General features: G+C 35.9%; 1 protein-coding gene across 1 annotated transcript in view; it reads right to left on the bottom strand.

Annotated features, from left to right (window-relative positions):
• Nucleotides 1–7,105: 7,105 nt before the first annotated feature.
• SHCBP1 (SHC binding and spindle associated 1) overlaps nt 7,106–27,288 on the bottom strand; it is a 36,586-nt gene continuing 16,403 nt past the window's right edge. Inside the window, exons 9-13 of the mRNA XM_061173289.1 lie at nt 24,594–24,725; nt 23,797–23,915; nt 9,561–9,647; nt 9,052–9,193; nt 7,106–7,493 (exon numbers count right to left, since the gene is read on the bottom strand). Coding sequence (XP_061029272.1) covers nt 7,168–7,493; nt 9,052–9,193; nt 9,561–9,647; nt 23,797–23,915; nt 24,594–24,725 — 806 coding nt within the window. The 3' untranslated portion in view covers nt 7,106–7,167. The remainder of the gene's footprint in view (nt 7,494–9,051; nt 9,194–9,560; nt 9,648–23,796; nt 23,916–24,593; nt 24,726–27,288) is intronic.

The following is a 27,288-nucleotide window of genomic DNA, read 5'->3' as shown; positions in this document are numbered from 1 at the left end:
AGCCATTGATTCTGCTTTTCAAATTAAGGGACAACATCTACGTAATACGGAATTACAGAGACTTGGCTTAACAAAATGGTTATTTAAAAGAACAGAAAATTGGGTTTAGAGGAAAACTCTGTGACCAAGACCATGTGACTTTCCAAAACCAAGGAGTATGAAATCTGTTAGCCTTTCTAAACCCATAAAATTGAAAGCCTCCAGGGAACTGTAAACTCTAACCTAATCGATAACTATGTTGAAAAGCCAAAATGTTAATTTCCTCCAGCACTGGAGAGGATTTGTCTCACTAGCAAATTTTAGATATAAACATCAAGTCAAAAATAATTCTCCAATGTCTCTGAGCATTTTACCAATGACAACAGATTTGAAATGCATTTTAGAAGCAATGAAAGGGAATTAAATAGATTTCTAGTGCTCTAAAGCTTAATATTACTTTAGAAAGTGTTAAACTGTCTGCTCATCTTCCTTACAGCTCATTTGGTACCTTGTAAGCACTGAAGAAAAGCTAAGTGCAGGAGCATTTTATTAATGTACCAAAAGCCACATTAATGTTAATATGCCTAACACCTTCAGAAAGTTTTTGAGCAATCTAAAATAAAACAGTATGTGAATTCCTAAAAGTCTTGATGGAAAATATCACCAGCTATCACCTAGGAGAGTTGCCTCTAGCTCAAGGACCAACTATAAATTAGGGATACTTGATTTTTCAAGAACATTCACAAGTAACTACAATGCATTATGCTTCACATGAAAATAATGTAAAGATTCTAATTAGTTTTTAATTGCTTGCTAAATTGGTCCAATTTTATTCAAAATGGCCTTTAAAGAGCTATACACCAAGATTATTTCAGTGAGAAAGTTGTCAGCCCACCCGGCCTGAAGGCAGTAAAAGCTGAACTCCAAAAGCATGCATGCATGGTAAGCTCACACATGCTTCTTAATAAGACAGGATTTTATTTACCAACCAGCCTTGACCTCACCCACACAAATAAGTCTGAATGCAGAAAACTCCTAATTTTGGATGTGAGCTAACCAAATTAGGGTTGGCTAAGATTCTAGAATGTGAATGTGTTCAACCGAAAAAGTTAATGGCCTGTGACACCACCCCACCCACACTCCCCTTTATTTAAATGTGCCAAAAATGTTTTTATGGTCAAATACCAACCAGTCTAGTAAAGATTTCAACAGAAATAAGCTAGAGAAACTCAGAAATTTGACCTGGTTACCAACTGGTTCTAACATAGAGTCCCCCATTTCCTTTGGAAATGGTTCCAACCTGGAGGATTCAAGAAGAATTTCACTTCTAGTCAAGATTGAGTAACAAGTTTCAGATTTACCCTCCTGCCTTAAATAACTAGAAAACTGGACAAAACATATGAGACAATGGTTTTCCAGACATCAGACAACAGATAACACAGGACTGTGATACCTGATAAGGGAAACAAAATTATAGCAGCTTACTTCCTGGAGGCAGTTTCCAGGCCTCCGTACAGGGAGGGGGAACAGAGCACAGTTGATTCACTAAGGTAAGGAAACAGAAATTAGAGTTTAGAGGCCAAGGCACCCAGAATTTGCAAGGCAGAGTACTAGAGAAGGGAGATGCACAGAAAGAGAGCTTCAGAAACCTGCAGTGGGTCTCCTTGAGTACTGGTTGAGTACCAACCTGCATATGTGTGAGAAGAAACTACGCAAGGCTGGGGAAAGGGTCACCAGAAAAGAATGAGCAGGAAAAACTTCACTCCTACCAGCCAGAGTGAAAAGACCTCATAATACATGGGGCACCAGATAGATTTCTAGAAAGGGGAAGGGAGGTGTAAATTAGCCCTAGACTATATAGGCTGCTCAAACAGAGCTTAAGAGCAAACATTGAAAGGATTCAACTGATTCCAAGTAACTGCATTCCAGGGGGAAAAAAAAAAAAAAGCCAACACTTTAAAGGACTAAAACAAATTACAGCAATAACATAAAATTCATGATGACTAGCATCCAATCAGAAATAAGCAGCCAGCAAAGAAACAGGAAAATATGACCCACAACCAAGAGAAAAATCAATCAATAGAAACAGACACAGAAGCAACAGAGATGATAAAGCTATCAAATAAGGATACTACAATAGGTATTATAAATATGTCCTATATGATCAAGGAAGTAGAAGTAAATACAATCATGTTGATGAGAGAAAGGAAAGATGTTATAAAGAGTCCCCCCAAAAAACCATCTTGGGATTTAAAAAATGTAATATCTGAAATGGACAATTCATTGGGTGAGATTAACAGCAGTTTAAACTGTGTGGAAGAAAATTTTAGTAAACTTGAAGACATAGCAATAGAAACTATCCAAAGTGAAACACATAAAAAAAACCTGAAAAATGAATAATGCATCAGTGACCTTAGGGACAAAAAAAACCCAGAGTAACATGCATGTAATTAGAGTTAAGGAAAGAGAGATGAGAGAGAGTAGAACAGAAAAATCATCTGAAAAAATAAACTCACACAATGAAGAAGTACAATGAACTCCATGCAGAATAAACAAAGAAATCCACACAAATATACAGGATAATGAAATTGCTGATAACCAGAGATAAAATCTTAAAAACAGTCTGCTTGCCAGAAACTATGTAAGCAAAATGACAGTGGAACAACATCTTTAAATACTGAGATACACCGTCAATTTAGAATTCTCTAAGCAGCAAAAAGTCATCTTTCAAAACTGAAGACAAAATAAAGGCATTTTCAGACTAACAAAATCTAGAAGAATTCATTGTCAGCAGACCTATACCAAAAGAAATGATAAAGAAAGTTATTCAGGTGGAATATGATACCAAATAGAAATTTGGATCTATACAATGAAGAATGAAGAGTACCAGAAATGGTCCATACGTTAATAAATATAAAAGATCCATTTTAAAATCCTTCTGAAGGCTAACAGTTTAAGGCAAAAATGAGCAAAATATTGAGGGGCTTATAACATACGTAAGAGTAACATGTTTGACAACAATAGCACAAAGGATAGAAGGGAAAATGGACCTTACATATAAGGTGATAAAATATTTGAAGGTAGTTTGTGTCTATTGTAAACTCTAGAGCAGGGGTCAGCAAATTCAGGCCATAGGCCAAATCCATCTTGCTATTTATTTTTGTACAGTTCAGAAGCTAGGAATGTTTTTTACATTTTGGAACGGGGTGGGTAGAAGGAAATATGAGACCATGTATGTCATAGAAAGCATAAAATATTTACTATCTGATTCTTTACAGAAAAAGTTGCCAAGCCCTGACCTGGAGCAGGAGCCAATCTTGGCACAATTGACATTTTTGCACAAAATATCATTCCATGATGTGAGGGTAGTCCTGTGCATTGTAAGATGTTTAGTGGCAACTCTGGCCTCTACCTAATAAATACCATTAGCACCTCACTCACAGTTGTGACAACCAAAAATGTCTCCAGACTTTGGCAAATGTCCTTTTGGGATGGGGGTAGGGGGCCAAACTTGCTTCTGGTTGAGAACTACTGCCCTGAAGCAAAACTATAAAATACATAATATATATAATATATATTCTATATATATATGTATATATAATAAGCCAAGGGTATAGGTAAAATGGATCCATTTAAAAAAAATTAAAACCCTCAATCCAAAAGAAGGTAGGAAAAGAGAAAACAAGATTTTCAGATAAGACATAAAAAGCACAAGCCATAAAAAAAAAAATTGATAAATTGGACTTGATCAAAATTTAAACTTCTGGGGCTTCCCTGGTGGCGCAGTGGTTGAGAATCTGCCTGCCAATGCAGGGGACACGGGTTCGAGCCCTGGTCTGGGAAGATCCCACATGCCGCGGAGCAACTGGGCCCGTGAGCCACAACTACTGAGCCTGCGCGTCTGGAGCCTGTGCTCTGCAACAAGAGAGGCTGCGATAGTGAGAGGCCCGCGCACCGCGATGAAGAGTGGCCCCCGCTTGCCACAACTAGAGAAAGCCCTCGCACAGAAACGAAGACCCAACACAGCCATAAATAAATAAATTTTTAAAAAATTATTAAAAAAAAAAAAATTAAACTTCTGCTGCTTAAATGGTACTGTTAAGAAATTAAAACCCAAGCCACAGGCAGAAAGGAAATATTTGCAAAACATATATTTGATTAAAAACTCACACCCAGAATTTAAAAAAAAATACACACAAACCTTACAACTCAATACAACAACCTGATTTGGGGGGACTAAAATAGGCTAAAGATTTGAATAGACACTTCACCAAAGATACAGAAATGGCAAATAAGCACATGAAAAGATGCTAAACATCATTAATCATATGGGAAATGCAAATTAAAAACACAGTGAGCTATCACTGCACATCCATTAGAATACTTAAAATTTAAAAGAATGACAATATCAAGTGTCAGCAAGGATATAGAGCAACTAGAATTCTCATACACTGCTGGTAGGAAAGCAAAATGGGATAGCCACTTTGGAAAACAATTTGGAACTTTCTAATAAAGTAAAATGTGCACTTACTATACAGCTCAGCAATCCCACTCACAGGTATTTACCACCAGAGAAATAAAAACAATATGTTCAGACAAAAACCTTTACCCAAATATTCTTAGCAACTTTATTCATAATAATCAAATACTACAAACAACCCATGTGGCCCATCAACGGGTGAATGAATACACAACACTCAATATCCACACAATGGAAAACTACTCAGCAATAAAAACAAACAAACTACTGACACAGGAAACAACATAGATGTATTTTAAGAGCATTATACTAAGCTTAAGAAGATGGACACAAAAGACTATATAATGAGTCAATCATTCTTTTTATATGTAATTCTAGAAGAGGCAAAACTATGGTGACTGAAAGCAGATCAGAGGTTGCCAGGGTCCAAGGTTGGGGAGGGGGGGATTGACTGCAAAGAAAAATGAGAACTTTTAAAGATGACAGAAATTTTCAATATTGTGTTTGTGGTAGTAGTTACACAACTATATATATTTGTCAAGACTCAGAATTGTAGACTTAAAATTGATGATTTTTTATTATATCAAAAAAGCTGATAAATGCTAACAACAACAACAAAAAAAGCAGCTCAATAGCCAAGAAGGTTTTGAAAAATAAGAATGGAATGGAAGTGAGGCTACATTTTCCTCAAGTCACTAGGAGGAAAAACAACTTGCTACAATGCAGGATGGCTAGAAAACATTTTTTCTAGTCAAATGTGATTGAGTGCTAGCGAGCTGGATCCTAGTAACAGAATATACATTTAGCTGGAGATTATCAGACAGGAGTTTTTAAGCCAGAGGGTCAACTGTAGGCAAACACGGGAATTCAGCATGATTCCAATTAAGTGGCGAAAAAATGAACTAATCAATAGACAATATCAAGAGAACTTGATAACCATTTAGAGAAAAAGAGTTCTACACCATATCACACATAAAACCAAATTACAGATGGATTAGAAATGTGAATTTAAACAAGCCTACTTGTACTAGAAGATAATATAAAATATTTTTATAATCTTGTAATAGACAAGCTCTATGTAAACAAGTCACAAGACCCAGAAGAGCAGATTTGACTATACGTTAATACTTAAAACTCAAGTAAATACTTTTTCCATGTCAGTGTTTTCACCTCAACTGTCAAATCCACATCCCTCCAGGGCTCTCCCTATACTCCCTCGACTAAGTCATCTGACATGCTCAACTCTCCCCAATAAGCAAAAGTACTCTACGTGACTTAAATAAGAATACACTAGGCCTATTCACTAATAGTTTATCATTTGAATAAAAATTAATATAAGATTAGATTTAAACTAAGATAGAAATGAAATCTGAAAAACCATCATCCTATAATAAGGAACAACAAGTAACTTACCTAGTTACTTGTCATTCTCTTGACACTCTAGCAAGTTACAAGAGAATATACAAAGTCTAAACTCTAAGATAGAAAGGAAATTTAATTGAAAAACCAATTTGATTTTTTAAGTTGAATAAATGGTTTTTAAATAAGTATTTGGCTCAAGTTGATGCAGAATTAATTAGCATTACTTTTGCAACAGGATTTCAAGAGTAAAAGAAAAATGTCTTTCAATGGTCAAACAAAAAAATCTAACATAAATCCTTCCACATTTAGTAGCATCTGAAAAATAAAATTATAATTTATTCAAATTTAAGAAACGACTTCACTGAGGAAAAATTTTAATACTCTCTCTGAAACACTAAAAAGATACCAAAATATTGTATGTATTTCAAAGGATCACACATGCTACACAGGCACTATGGCCCCTAATGCAATTAGAAAAATATACCAAGATTCAATTTATTATTTCATCATTATAATTTTAATCAGTAGGAATTTTAATGTCACATACACTTTTTAAAAATATAAATACTTTTAAAAGCTGTATTTTACAATACGATATCAAGAACACAGAGCTGATACAGGTTGTATAGGTAATCATTTTGACTATGTAAGAAATTTGATCAGAATACTGTTGGTGAAAGAAAAGCACCTTCTTTTTAATCATTCATATTCAGCAACAGTGAAAATGCTCTATACATGCATTGGCTCTGAATAACACGTTTCATTTGTTTCAAACCTGCTATGCTATTACTGTTTTGATGATTACATAGTTCAACATAAAAAGGCATTCCCACTCAGATTCTCAATAATAAGCCTGATAAGGGAGATAACTTCCCAATCATAAAAGCTTTTAAGACAAGTATTATGCAAATAAAGCATGGATATCAGACTCACTATAATTGGGATTAAAAAGACAACTATAAGAATACTGCATATTGATGCCTATTGCGTTTTTTTGCGCGCTCATCTTGCATTCCCTGCCTTCGTTCCTCCTCTTTGAAGTGCTAAAGTGTATTTATACTAGAAAGTTATTAATAAACTTAATATGAGAACTATGTGTTTGAAAAAGCAAGACTTTCTAGATAAGAAATCTCGAAATATTTTCTATTTTATGTTTTTATGACCTTCTTTATAAAGAGAGTGTTTTATGTGCAACACCTGCAGACAGAAATAAATCTACGTTTCACTCAAACCCAATCGAATATATCAGACACAAAATATAGACATGAAGCAAAGTATGATAGCAGCAGTGATTCTTGGGGGCAGCATGTGCAAAATCCAATATTTTGCTATTTACATCACAGTGGTCAGAAGAGAAATGTGCCGAAACTCCCTTTCCCATTCCACTTGAACTGGTTCCCCACAATTGAAACAAACATCTCCTGTGACATTAAGTTGTCATCAGCAAGTGTGATCCCCAGTTCACTCAACCTTTTCTTCTTCAACTGGCCTTTTTGTGTGGAGGCAGCAACTAGTTCATTTACAATTTCACAATTGCCTTCGACTTGCTCAGAAAGGTCAGCTCTCGCATAAAGCTCCATTTTACCAGTTGCACATTCAATCAGCTCTTCTAGATCCACTCTTTCAGCTACATCTGCCTCTCCACTTGTCTGAACTTTAAGTGCTTTATTTTCTGAAGAAACAAACAAATTATAACAAATAGAGTTAAATATACAAACTAACCCAACTAAAACATGTATTTCTACAGTCTATCAGAGCTTTCAAGTTTTTTCTGTTAAGGATTCCAGCTGTCATCTGACTGGACTTCACAAACTCTCTGCCATAAGTATCTCAACAAGCAGGTGTCTTAGTCTTCAAGGTCTCCTGACCCTAATACAAGATTACCAATTTTGAATTTTCTCTTTTTATCCTAGATCTCATTTACTCAACAGACCTCTCCTGGATATTTACTAAGCACTGTATTAGAAGCTAGATGCAAAGATAAATAAAACTGCTATTTTCCCTAAAGGAACTCCCAATCTAGCAGCTTTATAAGTGACTGCCTGTGATGGCAGAATTCTAGATGGCCCCATGATGCAGGGTCATCTGCCACTTGGTGTTACTTTCATAACTGTTAAGTGGCAAAAGGACTTTGCAGATGTAATTAAGGTTACTAATCAGTTGATAACTCAGGTATACGTAACCTAATCATATGAACCCTTTAATAGCAATGTTTTCCCTGGTTGGATGAAGAAGAGAAAAGCATAAGGAGATTCAAAGCATGAAAAAGATTTGAAGCATGAGAGGTTTGCTTTGAGGGAGGTCTTCTGTTGCTGTAATGGAGGGGGTTATGGGGCAAGGACCCAAGAGTGGTCCCTACGAGCTGAGAGCAATCCTCAGCCAACAGCCAGCAAAAAAAGTAGAGACCTCTGTCTTATGACCTCAAGGAAATTGATTCTGCCAACAACATAAAGGAACTTGGAAGCAGATTCTCGCCCCAGAGCTTTCAGATAAGGGCCCCACCCAGCTGATACCTCTTTCACCCTGTGAGACCCTAAGCAGATAACCCAGCCAAGCTCACCTTAACTTCTGACCTACAGAACTGTGAGGAGAAAAAGAACTACCAGATAGCTGGAGTGGATCCTGAAGGATGACAAGGACTACTCATCATCCTTTAAACTTTCCTCACCTATGCCAATGCACAATCCTTCTCCATGACTGAGATTTCATAGTAATCTGGGTCATGGCTTGAAATTCATGAACTTCCCACTGTGTTAGATCAGCTTTGCTGCCAAGAAAGACAGCTGACAGGGAGGTATTTAATTTTACAAATAAAAACTAGAGGTGAACTCCATGATCCCCTCCAGTCAAATGCAGCCTTCAACCTGGCACATTCATTTTTCTGCCTCCATCCTTAACAAATGCCAGCAGGAGCCACCATTGCTATCATATGCCCATCCTTATTCTATAAATTTATAGAAAGCCAAGCATGGTAAGAAGGGAACTGCAGGACCACAGAAACCACACATCAAGGCTTTGACCAGTTGACTAGTTGACCTTGAAAGTTTCTTTCACTCCAAGATTCCATAATGTTATAGCTTTATTAAGCTTCTCTATCTCCATGCCTAAGCATATGCTAGTTATCTTTTTTAAAGAGGAGAAGAAGATTAAGATCTTTAATCAGAGTTTAATGCTGAAATACAACAAATTAGGTCTGGTTTTTATTTTGAAAATTACTAAATATACCATACCTTCAGTTTCATCTTGGGCATTTTCTTGCAGGTCAGAGAAAATTGTAGGTTTCACCAAGACAACACCATAACCTTCATTATTGTGTATGACATTATTCACCATGGATATTTTGGGAATGTCATAATGTTCATCTAAGAAGTCCTGTGACATTGAAAACAAATATTTTAAGGAACTGTCACATTCAACACTGCCTGCTTTAAAAATCTCACTTTTTTCAGGCTATTCTAAAAATAAAACAGAAAGCTATGCTTATAAATACGTGGTAGCACAATCTGAGCTCTGAGTGACACAGCATTCCTTTGTCATTTCTGCAGATCTATAGATAACAAAGTATTCTCACAGGAGACTTTCAACCACCAACTATTGATATTATTAAAATTTACATACCGTTTATGCTTTTCAAAACCAGAAAACAACAGGAACAACATGGGAATTTAATAAAACATAATTATTTCTTAGGTAAAACCATTCTAACCTTTGGAAAGAGGGTGTCTCAGCAGGTGCTCACCTTAATGAGGATCCCTTCCTTGCAGTGATGGATCCCATTGTCACTCAGGGTGCACTTACTGCCAGGATATATTTCTATACCTGCACCCTACAAGTTACATTTTAAGGTAATGACAATCAGTTTAAAATAGGCAAGACTATAAAAGAAGGTTTGTCACTTCTTAGACTTTAATGCAGTGCAAATATAAAGTATTTTATAGAAAGTTTTATTAGGTATTTCTAATCAACATTTCCATTTGCTTCATTTCCAGCATGTTGTCTATCATTTATTACTTTCAAATACCACACACACACACACACACACACACACACAAAACAATGGCTAAGAGTTTCAACACTTCATTACTATTTCACTCTCTTTCATCTGGGACAAATCAGTTTTCTGATTCTGCCAAAAAAAAGTCAGTTAACAATTATGTTGAAAGATACACTTATTAAAAATGACCATTCTCTCAGAAATACTCAGTTAGTTGGAGAACAGTGTTCAAATCTAGTAAAATATTGTTAAGTTGTAGATAGAAATAAGGCCCTATATTTTTAAAAGCAGACCAGTTTAAAAATATCCCAACCTAACTTGAAAATCACTTCCAGGAATTAAAATAATTAATGGTCCCCACTACTACACACATGTTAAGTTAGTAACCAATTCAAGTGTCCTGTTTATACCTACAGAGTAACCAGAACAATCCATGCATGGCCCAATGCTCTCACATTGTCCCTTGGTACCACATGGTACCAACAAAAAAAGTAACAATAATAGGAATGATTTCCTGATGCTATGCTAGGCACTTTAGTAAGTAAAAATGGTTCGGCTCAAACCTCTATGATTATTTAAAAATTCATTTTTGGAATAATTTCATACACAATATCCTAGATGAAGAAGAGTTGCTATTAACCATTTATGACACATCTATTGCATGTATGTTGAGTTGTTTTCCTAGGAATGGGAGTGTGCCATGAGAAAACATTTATTATTACTTTCCCCTTTAGGGATTACTAAAACATATATGTAGTGGGATGGTCACTACACACAAACCTAACTCTCTGTAGAGAGGTCAAAAGATCTGGGAAATGGGCCTTCAGCTAAGATTTTCAGTTTATAGCTATATACAAAATAAGATTTAGGGGCAATAACGTTAAAAATACATACACAACGAAATAGTTAAAATTAAGTATCAAATTATCAGGAATCATGTAAAACTTAAAGAGAAGAATAACTTAAGCCACAGCCACTTAGTAAATGGGACAATCATGTTCAAAATATGCTATGAAGCTGAACAGATATTCAGTAACTAAAAAGAAACTGAAAAGGCTGCCACTTCTAAGATGATGGTAAAAGTAAAAACCATGGACATCATATATAAAACAAACATAAGATGACTGAAAAGGCAGACCAGCTAGACACCTCAACACCTGAGGAATGACACCAACACATTGGTGCATTTCCTGGGTATTCTTTTTGCCTTATATTCCCAGACATGAAGCTAAAGAAGCTGGCAATCCATAAGTGCCAAACAGACCAGAAATGCCTCCCTAAAAGCCTGCTCTCTTTAGCCAAAGGACCAGGCAAGCCTAGAAGGACAGAAAACTTTGAAACAATAACAGCTCTATTCTATCCAAACACCACAGGAAAAAAACTGGCCAAGCCCCACCCATGCTGGCAAGTGCCAAGGGGAGCCTAGACTTCCACCCTCTTGAGGCTATGACTAGGCACCCCAACACCCACACTGGGATTTTCAGTTAAGGCCAAGGATTTTCATCCCCACCAGCTAGTAACAAGGCCCTCCCACTTGTGGAGACTACATATGGGACCTGCACTTGTATCCCCAACTGATAATAACAAGGTGCCACACCCCTTTCCTACTGGAGTGGTGTCAGAGCAGGCCCAGTGGAGGGTCTAAGACTTTCACCACTGCCAGTGGTAACAAGACCACTGCCATGTGCCAGAGCATCAGTGGAGACATGTAAGAAGCTGGAATTCTCACCCCCACCCAGCAGTAAGAAGGAGCTTCCCCACTCAACTTGGATGTCAATGGAAGCCAAATGGGGAACTTGGACTTCGACCTCCACTTGGCAGTAACAAGGGTAAGAGAAACCCAGCTAAAACAGAAGATGCAGATTCTCATAGTATAATATAAAACGTCCAGGTTTCAGTGGAAAATCACTTCTCATACCAAGTGCCAAGAAGATGTCAAACTTAATAAGATAATCAGTAAAAACCAAAACCAAGATGTCAGAGATGATGGAATTAGCTAACAAGGATTTTAAAGCAGCCAATTGCTTTAATGAGCAATTATGAATATACTTAAATGAAAAATATCAGTAGCAGGCTGAACAACAAAATAGAAAGTCTCATCAAAGAAACAGAAGATAAAAGAACCAAATGGAAATTTCAGAACTGAGAAATACCATAGCTGAAATAAAAAGCTCAGTGGATGGGCACAACAGCAGAAAGGTCAGAACAGAGGAAAGAATCAGTGAAACGGAAGACAGAACAATAGAAATTATCCAGTCTGAACAACAGAGAGAAAACACTCTGAAAAAAAAAGTGAACAGAACCTCAGGGACCTATGGGACAATAACAAAAGATCCAAAATTTGTGTCATCAGAGTCCTAGAAGAAGAGAGGAAGGGTGAAGCTAAAAAAAATTCAAAGAAGAAATAGCTAAAAATTCCCAAATTTGGCAAGAGACGTTAAGCCTACAGACTCAAGAAGCTGAGAAAACCCCAAACGGGATAAGCTCAAAGAAATCCATTTCAAGATACATCATAATTAAACATAACACTGTCTAATGTGGTCTAATGTGTCTAGAAGTTTGAAAAGGAAATATTGAAGATAATTATATTACAGACAGGGGATGGTAAAGACGTTAAGGGAGGTAAAGTTTCTAAACTTCACTCAAACTGGTGAAATAACATCAGTAAGCTGTGGTAAGTTATGTACATATAATGCAATACCTAGAGCAACCACTTAAAAAACTATACAAAGAGATATACTCAAAAACAAATGGAATTCTAAAAAATGTTCAGGTAACCCACAGGATGGCAAAAAAATTGAAATGAAAAACAGAATAGAAAACAAAAAATAAAATGGCAGAATAAAGACTTAACATCAATAATTACACTAAATGTAAGTGTTCTAAACACACCAATTAAATGACAAAGACTGGCAAAGTGGATTAAAAAATAAGATCCAACTATATGCTGTCTACAATTCACTTCAAACAGAACAATAAAGACAGGATGAAAATAAAAGTATGGGAAAAGATATACCATGCAGGGACTTTCCTGCTGGTCCAGTGGGTAAGACTTCACCTTCCAATGCAGGGGGTGCGGGTTCGATCCCTGGTCGGGGAGCTAAGATCCCACATGCCTCGCGGCCAAAAAACCAGAATATAAAATAGAAGCAATATTGTAAAAATTTCAATAAAGACTTAAAAAACGATCCACATCAAAAATATCTTGAAAAAAAAAAAGATATACCATGCAAATTTTAATCAAAGGAAAGCAGGTGTGGCTCTATTAATATCAGATAAAGTAGAATTCAAAGCAAAAAAAATTACCAAAGATAGACAGTAACATTATATAATGATAAATAGGTTGGTTCACCAAAAAAAAAACAACAGCAATCCTAAATGGGTATGCACCAAATAACAGAACTACAAAATATGTGTAGCAAAAACTAATAGGACTGAAAGGAGAAAGACAAATCCTCAATTATAGTAAGAGACTTTAACAATCCATCTCTCAAAAATTGAAACAACTAGACAGAAAATCAGAAAGAATATAGAAGAACTCAAAAACATTATCAACCAACCTGATCTAGTTGACATTTATACTCAATAACAGCAAAATACACATTTCCTTTCAAGGGCCTATGGAACATATACCAAGACAGACCATATCCTGGGCCATCAAAACAAACCTCAACAAAATTTTAAAAATTGAAGTCATGCAGTGTGTTTTCTGACCACAATGGAATCAAACTAGAAATCAACAACAAAAGATAATAGTAAAACTCCAAATACTTGGAAACAAAATAGCACACTTCTAAATACTGCATGGGTCAAAAATGAAAATACAACCTATCAAAATTTGCTAAATCAGTGCCAAGAGGGAAATTTATAGCATTAAAAGCATACATCCGAAAAGAGAAAAGTCTCAAATCAACAATCTAAGCTCTCACCCAAAGAACCTAGAAAAAGAGCAAAATAAACCCAGTGTAAACAGAAGGAAGGAAATAATAAAGACAAGAGCAAAAATAAATAAAATTGAAAACAGAATAGTGAAAATCTATGAAACAGAGTTGGCACTTTGAAAAAAAGTCAATGAAATTGACAAACGTCCAGCAAGATTCACAAAGAAAAAAGGAAAAAAAGAGAGAGAGAGAGACTACACAAACTATTAATATCAAGAATGAAACAGGGGATATCACCACAGGCCCTGCAAACATCTAAAGAATCAGGGAACACCACAAACAACTCTATATATTTGACAACTTAGAAGAAGAAATGGTCCACCTGAATCCCCAGGCTGGTGTGAGGCCTAACAGGATGGGGGGCGGGGTGTGCAAGCAACAACCCTGCATGCAACATGGTGCACGTAGCAGGTGTGCCAGCAGCCTGCTGCCATCGCTGTCAAATAGGAAAGCCCTTCACCACCGACTGGGTCCTGGTCACAGGGGCTCTATACCCTATGAGTGCATCCATTAATTCACCCAGCATGAAATAAGTCATTGAATAGCCCTATAATTATTAAGGAAATTTAATCCATAATTTTTAAACTCCCAAAAAAGAAATCTCCAGGCCCAGATGATTTCACTGGAGAAATCTACCAAACGCTTAAAGAAGAATTAACACCAATTCTGTACAATCACTTCCAGAAAACAGAAGAGGGAATACTTCCAAATTCATTTCATGAAGCTAGCATTACTCTGATAACAAAACCAGACAAAGACAATACAAATAAGGAAAACTTCAGACCAATATCTCTCATGGATATAGACATATAAATTCCTAAGAAAATATTAGCAAATACAATTCAGCAATATATAAAGAATTATATACTATGACCAAGTGAGGCTTACTCCAGGGATGCAAGGATGGTTCAAAATTTGAAAATCAATCACATGTAATCCACCAAAAATTGATGCAGGAAAAAAGCATTTGCCAAAAGCCAAAACAAATTTATTATAAAAATTCTCAGAAAACAGAAATAAAGGAGAACTTCCTTAATTTGATAAAGAACATTTACAAAAAACCTACAGTTAACCTTATACTGGTGGCAAATATGGTGAAGTAGGAAGACCCTGAGAACCTCCCCCAACAGGCACACCAAAATTAAACTATTTACCAGAGTGACTATCAATGAGAACAACTTGATGACTAGCAGAAAATATTTCCCACAATTATAGTTATAAAGAAGGAACTGCAGCAGAGACCCAGTACAGTCAAGACCTACACCCCCAGGGTAGGCAACCCACAAACAGGAATTAGGCAAAATGAGGTGACAGAGGAACATGTTCCAATAGAAGGAACAAGATAAAAACCCCACAAGAACTAAGTGAAGTGGAGATAGACAATCCACCTGATAAAGAGTTCAAGGTAATGCTCAAAAGATGATCAAAGAACTCTGGAGAAACCTGGATGAACATAAAGAGAAGTGTAACAAAGACTTAGAAAATATAAAGAAGAACCAAACAGAGATGAAATACAATAACTGAAATGAAAAATACACTAGAAGAAATCAATAGTAGATTAAATGATACAGAGGAACAAATCAGCTAGCTGGAAGACAGAGAGGTAGAAATCACTGAAGCTGAACACAGAAAAAGAATAAAAAGAAATGAGGACAGTTTAAGTGGCCTGTGGGACAACATTCACATTATAAGAATCCCAGAAGGAGAACACAGAGAGAAAGGGGTAGAGAACATACAAGAAGACATAAAAGCTGAAAACTTCCCTAACCTGGGAAACAGAAATCCAGGTCCAGGAAGCAGAGAGAGTCCCAAATAGGATCAAACCAAAGAGGGACCATATCAAGACACATTATAATTAAAATGGCAAAAATTAAAGATAAAGAGAATATTAAAAACAGCAAGGGAAAAGCATCAAGTTATGTACAAGGGAACTCCCATAAGGCTATCAGCTGACTTTTCAGCAGAAACTCTGAAAGCCAAAGGGTACAATATATTAAAGGGATAAAAGGGAAAAACCTAAAATCAAGAATACTCCACCCGTGCAAAATAATCTGAAAAAATATACAGATATAAAACTGAATCATTTTGCTGTACAGCTGAAACTAACAAGATATCATATATCAACTATACTTCAATAATCAAAAAAGAAGAAATCCTGATATCAGACACCAGCTAATGAAAGGCCAGCATACTTCATGGTCCACCCAAAAGAAGAGAAAGCCAACAGGGATGGCCAGGGACAGATCAAGACACTCCTGGACTGGAACGTGGTGGGAAGGAAGACACCCTGTAGGGACAGTGAGGATAGAGAGGGTCAAGGAGAAAGCTGGAGCCCAAAGGATGCTTCCCACCATCCTGGCTACATCATTCCCTTCTTACTGAGATACAACTCACATACCATGCAATTCACCCACTTAAGTTTAATGTACCATTCAATGGTTTTTAGTATATTCACAGAGTTGTGTAACCATTACCACAGTCAATGTTAAAACATTTTCATCACCTTAGAAGGAGACCCTGTATCCTTCAGTTATTACCCCAATCCCCTCTTCCCCACCTTACTCCCAGCCCTAGGCAATCACTACTCTACTTTTTATCCATATAGATGTGGCTGTCCTGGACATTTCACATAAAATGAATTATACAATATGTTGGGGAAAAAAAAAAGAATACTTTATCCGGCAAGGCTTTCATTCAGATTTGATGGAGAGATCAAAAGTTTGATAGATAGCAAAAGCTAAAAGCATTCAGCACCGCCAAGCCAGCTTTGCAAGAAATGTCAAAGGGAATTCTCTAAGCAAAAAAGAAAAGGCCACAACTAGAAACATGAAAATTATGAAAGGAAAAAGCTCATTGACAAAGGCAATTAATTATACAGTAAAGGTAGTAAATCAACCATGTACAAAGCTAGTAGGAAGATTAAAAGAAAAAAGTAGTAAAATCATCTATATCTGCAATAAGTAGTTAAGGGATATACAAAACAAAAAGATGTAAAATATGATGTCAAAAAAATAGTAACTGTAAGGGGAGGGGAGTAAAACTGCAGAGTTGTTAAAATGTGTTTGAAATTCGGAGATCAGCAACTTAAAATAATCACATATACATAAAGATTGCTATATGTAAATCTCATGGTAACCACAAATCAAAAATCTATAATAGATACACACAAAAAAAAGAGAAAGGAATCCAAACATAACACTAAAGACAGTCATCAAATCACAAGGGAAGAGAACAAAAGAAAAGAAAGGAACAATAAAGAACTGCAAAAACAACCCCCAAACAACTAACAAAATGACAATAAGTACATATCTATCAATAACTACTTTAAATGTAAATGGACTAAACATTCCAATTAAAAGACATAGAGTGGTTGAATGGATACAAAAAGAAGACCCGTATATATAATGCCTATAAGAAACTCAGTTCAGATCTAAAGACACACAGACTGAAAGTGAGGGAATGAAAAAAGGTACTCCATGCAAATGTAAATGAAAAGAAAGCTGGGATAGCAATACTTATATCAGACAAAATAGACTTTAAAACAAAAACCGTAACAAGAGACAACAAAGGACATTATATAAAGATAAAGGGATAGATCCAACAAGGAGATATTTCAATTGTAAATATGTATGCACTGACACATTTGGAGAATATAAAGTAAGAAATTGACAGTAACACAATAATAGTAGGGTACTTAACACCCCATCAATGGATACATCATCCAGACAGAAAATCAATAAGGAAACACTGGTCAGATGGACTTAATAGATACATAGAGAACATTCCATCCAAAAGCAGCAGAAAACACATTCTTTTCAACTGCACATGGACAATTCTACAGGCCACAAAACAAATCTCAAAAATTTAGAAGACTGAAATCCTATCAAGCATCTTTTCTGATCACAATGGTATGAGACTAGAAATCAACTACAAGAAAAAAAATGCAAAAAACACAAACATGCAGAGGCTAAACAATATGCTACTAAACAAACAATGAATCACTGAAGAAATCAAAGAAATAAAAAAATACCTGGAGACAGATGAAAATAGAAACACAATGATCCAAAATCTACGGGATGCAGCAAAAACAATTCCAAGAGGGAAGTTTATAGTGATACAAACCTACCTCAGAAAACAAGAAAAAATCTCAAATAAACAATAACCTTAAACCTAAAGGAACTAGAAAAAGAACAAACAAAATTCGAAGTTAGGACAAGGAAATAAATAATAAAGATCAGAGCACAAATAAATGAAATAGAGACTAAAAAGCAATAGAAAATATCAATGAAATTAAGAGCTAGTTTGTTGAAAAGATAAACAAAATTGATGAACCTTTAGTCAGACTCACAAAGAAAAAAGAAAGCCCAAATAAAATCAGAAATGAAAGAGGACAAGTTACAACTGACACCACAGAAATACAAAGGACCACATAAGACTACAAGGAACAATTATATGGCAATAAGATAGACCTACCTATCTTATAGACCTACCTATCTTCTAACCTAGAAGAAATGGATAAATCCCTAGAAATGTACAATCTCCCAAGACCAGAACAGGAATAAATAGAAAATATGAATAGATCAAATACCAGTAATGAAATTGAATCAGTAATAAAAGAGCTTCCAACAAACAAAAAGTCCAGGACCAGACTGCTTCACAGGTGAATTCTACCAAACATTTAAAGAAGAGTTAACACCTATCCTTCCTAAACTATCCCCAAAAATTGAAGAGGCACACTCAGGAACTCATTCTATGAGGCCAGCATCACCTTGATATCAGCATCAGAAAAAGACACCACAAAAAAACAAACAAAAAAAATTACAGGCCAATATTCTTGACAGTCATAGATGCAAAAATCCTCAACAAAATATTAGCAAACAGAATCCAATGATACGTTAAAAGGATCATACACCATGATTAAGTGGGATTAATCTCAGGGATACAAGGATGGTTCAATATCCACAAATTAATCAACGTGATACAACACATTAACAAATGAAAGAATAAAAAATCATTTGATCATCTCAGTTGATGTAGAGAAAACTTTGGACAAAATTCAATATCCATTTATGATAAAAACTCTCAACAAAGTGTCCATTGGTGGAATATACCTTAATATAATGAATGACATATATGGCAAGCCCACAGCTAACACCATACTCAGTGGTGAAAAGCTGAAAGCATTTTCTCTAAGATCAGGAAAACATGACAAGGATGCCCACTCTTGCCATTTTTATTCATCGTAGTATTGAAAGTCTTAGCCCCAGCAATCAGACAAGAAATAAAAGAAATCCAAATTGGAAAAGAAGAAGTAAAACCATCACTGTTTTCAGATGACATGATACTATCCATAGAAAATCCTAAAGATGCCACCGAAAAACTACTAGAACTCATCAATGAATTTGGTAAAATTGCAGGATACAAAATTAACATACAGAAATCTGTTATATTTCCATACATTAACAACTATCAGAAAGAGAAATTAAGAAAACAATCCCATTTACAATCACATCAAAAAGAACACCTAGGAATAAATCTAACTAAGGAGGTAAAAGACCTATATTTACGGGACTTCCCTGGTGGTCCAGTGGTCAAGACTCCGTGCTTCCACTGCAGGGGGCATGGATTCAATCCCTGGTCAGGGAACTAAGATCCTGCATGACGCATGGTGCAGCCAAAAAACAAACAAAAAAAAAAGACCTATACTTAGAAAACTTAAAAAACTGATAAAAGAAATTGAAAATGACACAAACAGATGGAAAGATATACTGTGCTCATGGATTGGAAGAATACTGTTAAAATGATCATACTACTCAAGGCACTCTACAGATTCAAAGCAATTCCTATCAAAATACCAATGGCGTTTTCCACAGAACTAGAATAATTCTAAAATTTGTATGGAAAAACAAAGGACCCCAAATAGCCAAAACAATCTTGAGAAAGAACAACAGAACAAGAGGTATCATGTTCCCTGACCTCAAACTATACTACAAAGCTACAGTAATCAAAACAGTATGGTACTGGCACAACAGACACATAGATCAATGGTACAAATAGAGAGACCATAAATGAACCCCACTATCTGGACAATTAATCTACAATAAAAAGAGGCAAGAATATACAATGGAGAAAAGACAGCCTCTTTAACAGATGGTGTTGGGAAAACTGGACAGCTACACACAAAAGAATCAAACTAGACTACTTCTGGAAGAAAACAATGCCAGTGCCCTCTTTTACATTGGTCTGAGCAATATTTTTTAGATATGTCTCCTTAGGCAAGGGAAACAAAAGCAAAAATAAAGAAATGGGACTACATCAAACTAAAAAGCTTTTGCATAGCAAAGGAAATTATCAAGAAAACAAAAAGGCTGCCTACTGAATGAGAGAAGATATTTGCTACCAATATATCAGATAAGGGGTTAATATCCCAAATATACAAAGAACTCATACAGCTCAACATAAAAACAAAACAAAACAACCGGATTAAAAAAAGGATCCTAATAGACATTTTACCAAAGAAGACATAGAGATGGTCAACATGCACATGAAAAGGTGCCCTGATAACTAATCATCAGGGAAATGCAAATCAAAATCACAATGAGATATCACCTCACACCTGTTAGAATGGCTATTATCAAAAAGACAATAAGCAGTAAGTGTTGCAAGGATGTGGAGAAAAGGAAATCGTAGTACACTGTTGGTAGGAATGTAAATTGGTGCAGCCACTATGGAAAACAGTAAGGAGAGTCCTCTATAAATTAAAAACAGACCTACCATACAATCCAGCAATTCCACACCTGGGTATTTATATGAGAATACAAAAACACTAATTCAAAAAAATATACATACCTCAAAAAGATGTATGTTCATTGCAGCATTATTTACAATAGCCAAGATATGGAAGCAACCTAAGTGCCTAACAACAGATGAATGGATAAAGAAGATGTAGTGTCACACACACACACACACACACATGCACACACACAAATGGAATATTACTCAGCCATAAAAAAGAATGAAATCTTGCCATTTGCGATGACTAAGATGAACCTAGACAGTATTATGCGAAGTGAAATAAGTTAGACAGAGAAAGACAAATAGTGTATGATTTCACTTATATATGGAATCTAAAAAACAAAACAAACAAACAAAACAGAAACAAAGTCATATATGCAGAGAACAAACAGGTGGTTGCCAGAGGGAAGAGCGGATGGGGAATTAAAAAAAAGGTAATGATGTGAGGTAATGAATGCCTGACTGTGATGATCATTTCATAATGTATATTTATATGAAACCATCACATTGGACACCTTAAATATATAAAATTTCTTTCAATTACACCTCAATAAAGCTGAAAAAGGATTTTTTTTAATTCTTAAAAAAGCAAAAAACACCTTATACTTAACAGTACAATACTGAATACAGTCCCTCAATATCAAGACCAAGGTAAGGATATCTACTCTCACCACTCTTATTCAACATAATGCTGGAAGTTCTTGTCAGTGCCATAAGGCAAGAAAAGGAAACCAAAGGCAAACAGACTGGAAAGGAAGAAATAAACTGTCTCTATTTGTAGATGACATGACTGTCTACATAGAAAAATCCCATGAAATCTATGAAAACACTCCTAGAATAAGGTTCAGCAAGGTCACAGGATATAAACAAACATACAAAAATCAATTGTATCTCAATATACTAGCAATAAGCACAATAAATTAAAAATACAATATCACTTACAATGAAATGTTTAGGTACAAATCTATAAAAACATATACAAGACTTGTGTTGAAACTACACAATGCTGATGAAAGAAATCAAAGATCTAAATAAATGCAGAGACATACCATGTTCACAGACTGGAAGACTCAACGTAAAAAAAGATGTCCATTCTCCCCAAATTGATATATAGGTTTATTGAAAGTCCTATTAAAATCTTAGCAAGACTTTTTGTAGATACGAACAAGATATTTCTAGAATTTATATTGAAAGGCAAAGGAACTAGAATAGCTGAAACAATTAAAAAAAAAAGACAAGTGAGAGTGGGAGGAATTATTCTACCAGAGAACCCAGAAATTGGCCCACAAAAACATACCCAAATTATTTTTGATAAAAATACAAAACCAATTTATTTAAGGATAGACTTTTCAAGAAATGGTGCAGTCACCACTGGACATCCATAAGCAAATAAATGAACTTTGACCTAATACTCACCTTATACCAAAATTAACTCAGAAATGGTTCATGACCTTAAATGTAAAATGTAAACTGTAAAATTGAAAAAAAAAAAAAAAGGAGAAAATCTTTGCACCCTAGGGCTAGACAAAGAGTTCTTACACATAAAAGGAAAAATTGATAAATTGGGCTTCATCAAATTTTAAAACTTTGCTCTGTAAAAGCCCATGTGAAAATGATGAAAAAACAAGCTACAAACTAGCATAAGATATCTGTAAATGACATACCCAATTGGGGATTCATATCTAGAATTTATAAAGAACTCTTAAAACTCTACAGTAAAAAAGAACAAACAATCCAATTAGAAAATGGACAGGGCTTCCCTGGTGGCGCAGTGGTTGAGAATCTGCCTGCCAATGCAGGGGACACGGGTTCGAGCCCTGGTCTGGGAAGATCCCACATGCCGCGGAGCAACTAGGCCCGTGAGCCACAATTACTGAGCCTGCGCGTCTGGAGCCTGTGCTCCGCAACAAGAGAGGCCGCGATAGTGAGAGGCCCACGCACCGCGATGAAGAGTGGCCCCCACTTGCCACAACTAGAGAAAGCCCTCGCACAGAAACGAAGACCTAATACAGCCAATAAATAAAATAAATTTTTAAAAAAGTGTCCATCTCCATAAAAAAAAAAAAGGACAAAAGTCATAATACACATTTCACTGAAGATGAGGATGGCAAATAAGCATATGAAAAATGTTCAACATCATTAACCACTAGGGAAATGCAAATTAAAACCACACACCTATCAGAATGGCTAAAATTAAAAAGTAGTGAAAATACCAAGTGCTGCTTAGGATATGGAGAAACTGGATCACTCAAACATTGCTAGTGGGAATGCAAACTGGTGCAACTACTCTGGAAAAGTTTGGCAGTTTCTTAAAGAAACTAAGCATGCAACTAACCACATGCTCTGCAACTGCAGTCCTAGGCATTTACCCCAGAGAAATGAAAACGATGTTTGCACAAAAACCTGTACACCAATGTTTATAGCAGCTTTATTTACAAAAGCCAAAAACTGGAAACAACCCAGATGTCCTTCAACAAGTGAACAGTTAAACTGTGGAACAACCATACACAGAATACTACTTAGCAATAAAAAAGAACAACCTATTGGTACATGCAACAACCTGGGTGAAGCTCCAGAGAACTGTGCTGAGTGAAAAAAGCCAATTCCAAAAGGTTGTATATTGTATGATTCTATTTATATAACATTCTTGAAATGATGAAATAACAGAAATGGAGAACAGATTAGCGTTTGCCTGTGATTAATGAGAAGGTCAGAAGGAGAGGCACCTAGATATGGCTTTAAAGGGCAACATGGAGGATCCTTGTAGTGATGGAAATATTCAACTTGACTGAATCAATCTTACCCTGGTTGTGATATTGTACTATAGTTTTGGAAGATGTTACAATTAGAGGAAACTGGTAAAGGATACACATACAGACTACCTCTGTATTACTTCTTACAACAGAATGTGAATCTACAATCTCAAAATAAAAATTTAATTTAAAAAAATCAACCCAGCCTCAGTTGCTACATCATTTACAAAGTTACAACTTAAAGGGTCTAACCTCTTTTAAAGGTATGACAGAGAAACTGTGAGAGTTATTCTTTTCTTCCTAATCTCTGTTTTGAAAATGCTAAATAAGAAGAACCTTATACAATTGAGTCTGGTTGACTTAGTACATGTAAGTATCTGAACTTCTCTGAAGAAAGAGAACAGGAGTATGCATTTACATCTTGTCCCAGGACATTTTATTTACTTATTTAGAACTTAAACCTAAACTACTTCCCATAAGAGATTATCATACCTTGGCACCATATAAATCTGAGTTCTTCATTAAAAATTCTGCTGATGTTCGTACTGTGACTCCTGTAGTTTCACACTGCAATACACAGTTTTCCAATGTAGTCTTGCCACGGTGAATAACTATGATGAAAACGTGCAATCAAATACTTTAAGAAGTAATGTGTCTTTTCCAATATTAGAAATGGCCTAGAGCTGATATTAGATACAGTCTAAATATTTCTCATTTAAACTCTGTTACTGGAATTATGAATTCATAATTTATAAAACAATGACTGTTTTGAGTTATTTTCTATTGATAAAATCTAAAAGCAGCATTCTTAAAAAAGAATGACTTGCCCTCAGAAATGCAAACTCAAGTTAAAAAGCACTTCTCATTACTAAAAAAAATATCACAAAGTAACTTTCATGACTATCTTAGAAGAGAGAAGAAAAGGAGGCCCAATTCAAAATAAGGGATAGAAATCCCAGGAAATAAATACTATCACAATGTGAAGATAGTTGGTTTGAGTCCAGGGCTATATCAAATACAAAGAACACAGACCACAGTACTGGAATGTTTTAAAAGAAAAAAAATGATCACACAGAAACAAATATTAAACTAACAAATTTTCAAGAATACATTGAACTATTTTTCACTTTAGAGTAAGCTTCCTCAGTTGTCAAGCTATGTACACAAATAATTAATCAGCCTTGCATATTACTCAAGAGTGGTATTTTATTAAATTCTATCTTCCAGGGAAAGTACCGTTTTCCTACAAAGTCTGAAACAAATAATAAATGAAATATTCAGATATTTACTTAAGATTCCTTCCACGGCACCATGCTGAACAAATTTTATGCTTGAAATTTTAATATCCGCACCCGTACAATCCACAAAAGTGTCTCCTTTGCCTCTCTTTTCTATCACAATATCATCTGTTAGACCATATCCTAAGGAAGAGAGCAAGAACATTTAAGATAGGTGAGGGGAAATGTCTAAACACAAAATTTCTATGATAGATTCCTCTATTTCAAATGACTCCAAATGATATCTGAGACCAGTTAACCCAGTTACATTTAAATAAAATCTAATTATCTCTCCACATATCTTGCTTAATTTTTACCAAGGTATACAATTTTTAATAATAACAACTCCTCAATTTGCCTGCATATCAGGAAGACTACCCCCTATCAACCATCTCATACCAGTTTCAGCACTAAAGTCACTTACAAAACTGCTATTAAAAAAAATAGTAACAGAATGGCCATCATCAAAAAATCTAGAAACAATAAATGCTGGAGAGGGTGTGGAGAAAAGAGAACCCTCTTGCACTGCTGGTGGGAATGTAAATTGATACAGCCACTATGGAGAACAGTATGGAAGTTCCTGAAAAAACTAAAAATAGAACTACCATATGACCCAGCAATCCCACTACTGGGCATATACCCTGAGAAAACCATAGTTCAAAAAGAGTCATGTACCACAATGTTCATTGCAGCACTATTTACAATAGCCAGGACATGGAAGCAACCTAAGTGTCCATCAACAGATGAATGGATATAGAAGATGTGGCACATATATACAGTGGAATATTACTCAGCCATAAAAAGAAACGAAATTGAGTTATTTGTAGTGAGGTGGATGGACCTAGAGTCTGTCATACAGAGTGAAGTAAGTCAGAAAGAGAAAAACAAATACCGTATGCTAACACATATATATGGAATCTAAAAAAAAAAAAAAAAAGCTTCTGAAGAACCCAGGGGCAGGACAGGAATAGAGACGCAGACGTAGAGAATGGACTTGAGGACATGGGGAGGAGGAAGGGTAAGCTGGGACCAAGTGAGAGAGTGGCATGGACATATATACACTATCAAATGTAAAATCGATAGCTAGTGGGAAGCAGCTGCATAGCACAGGGAGATCAGCTCGGTGCTTTGTGACCATCTAGAGGGGTGGGATAGGGAGGATGGGAGGGAGACGCAAGAGGGAGGAGATATGGGGATATATGTATACATATAGCTGATTCACTTTGTTACAAAGCAGAAACTAACACACCATTGTAGAGCAATTATACTCCAATAAAGATGTTAAAAAATAATAATAAATAAATAAGTTTAAAAAAATAGTAATAATCTTAAGTACTCACAGCTGGGTCAGAGGGCTTTAAAGCGTTTAGCCCTACAAGTTTTTTATTTCCCAACTCTAAGATTCTATTATTCTATCGTAATTAGGTTTGAAAAAGCCTAGGCATTTCTCAAGATCTTCTAAATTTTATATTCTCTTAAACAGATTGACTTAAAATCTGACAAACTGACTTAGAACAATTTTAGCTATTGGAAAAATAGGTCTACCTTGTTAACCAATAAAAAACATTGTTCTCTACAAATCTTAATCAAACTAATAATACAGGCCAGACCTCTGAATGGGCTTATGAAAAACTGCAGTATCAGAAAACTAGAAAACTTTGCCTGACTTTTATCATAAAACAGAATCACATAGACAAAGCTTTAAGAAGTAACTCTCACTGTCTAAAGTTGAGTCTTTGCTTGAGTAAATGAAAGCAGTGACAACATTAAACAGGCAAAGTCACTAAAGTTTTCTACACTTGAAGAGTACAGACAAGCCTTTGGGGACTCTAGAGAATGCAAGAGGACTCCACACACAGGAATGTTACCAGTGGTGGATTCTGGATGATTAGATTGTGAGTAAATTTCTTTCCCGATTCTTTTTTTTTTTTTAATTTATTTATTTATATATTTATTTTTGGCTGCATTGGGTCTTCGTTGCTGCGCATGGGCTTTCTCTAGTTGCGGCGAGCGGGGTCTACTCTTCCTTGTGGTGCACGGGCTTCTCACTGCAGTGGCCTCTCTTGTTGCAGAGCACGGGCTCTAGGTGCATGAGCTTCAGTAGTTGCGGCACACAGGCTCAGTAGTTGTGGCTCGCAGGCCCTAGAGCGCAGGTTCAGTAGTTGTGGTGCATGGGCTTAGTTGCTCCATGACATGTGGGATCTTCCCGGACCAGGGATCGAACCCATGTCCCCTGCATTGGCAAGTGGATTCTTAACCACTGCACCACCAGGGAAGTCCTTCCCTGATTCTTTTTATGTGTCTACCTGTACTTTGCACATTTTTATAATAGCTATGGCTTTCTATCATGTGAAAAATTAAAAATATAAAAAGAATGGCCGTATTACATTATATAAACAAGTTATTACATAAACAAGTTACGTAATCTTAGCAGTTTAAAACACAAAGCCCTCGCCTAACTGAATGGATTTTCTAAACAAGAAAGAAAAATCTGGGCTTCCCTGGTGGCGCAGTGGTTGAGAATCTGCCTGCTAATGCAGGGGACACAGGTTCAAGCCCTGGTCTGGGAAGATCCCACATGCCACGGAGCAACTAGGCCCGTAAGCCACAACTACTGAGCCTGCGCGTCTGGAGCCTGTGCTCCGCAACAAGAGAGGCCACGATAGTGAGAGGCCAGCGCACCGCGATGAAGAGTGGCCCCCGCTTG

The sequence above is a fragment of the Eubalaena glacialis genome, chromosome 18 (assembly GCF_028564815.1).
Source record: "Eubalaena glacialis isolate mEubGla1 chromosome 18, mEubGla1.1.hap2.+ XY, whole genome shotgun sequence".
Taxonomy (NCBI): domain Eukaryota; kingdom Metazoa; phylum Chordata; class Mammalia; order Artiodactyla; family Balaenidae; genus Eubalaena; species Eubalaena glacialis.
This window is presented reverse-complemented; position numbering and strand designations above follow the sequence as displayed.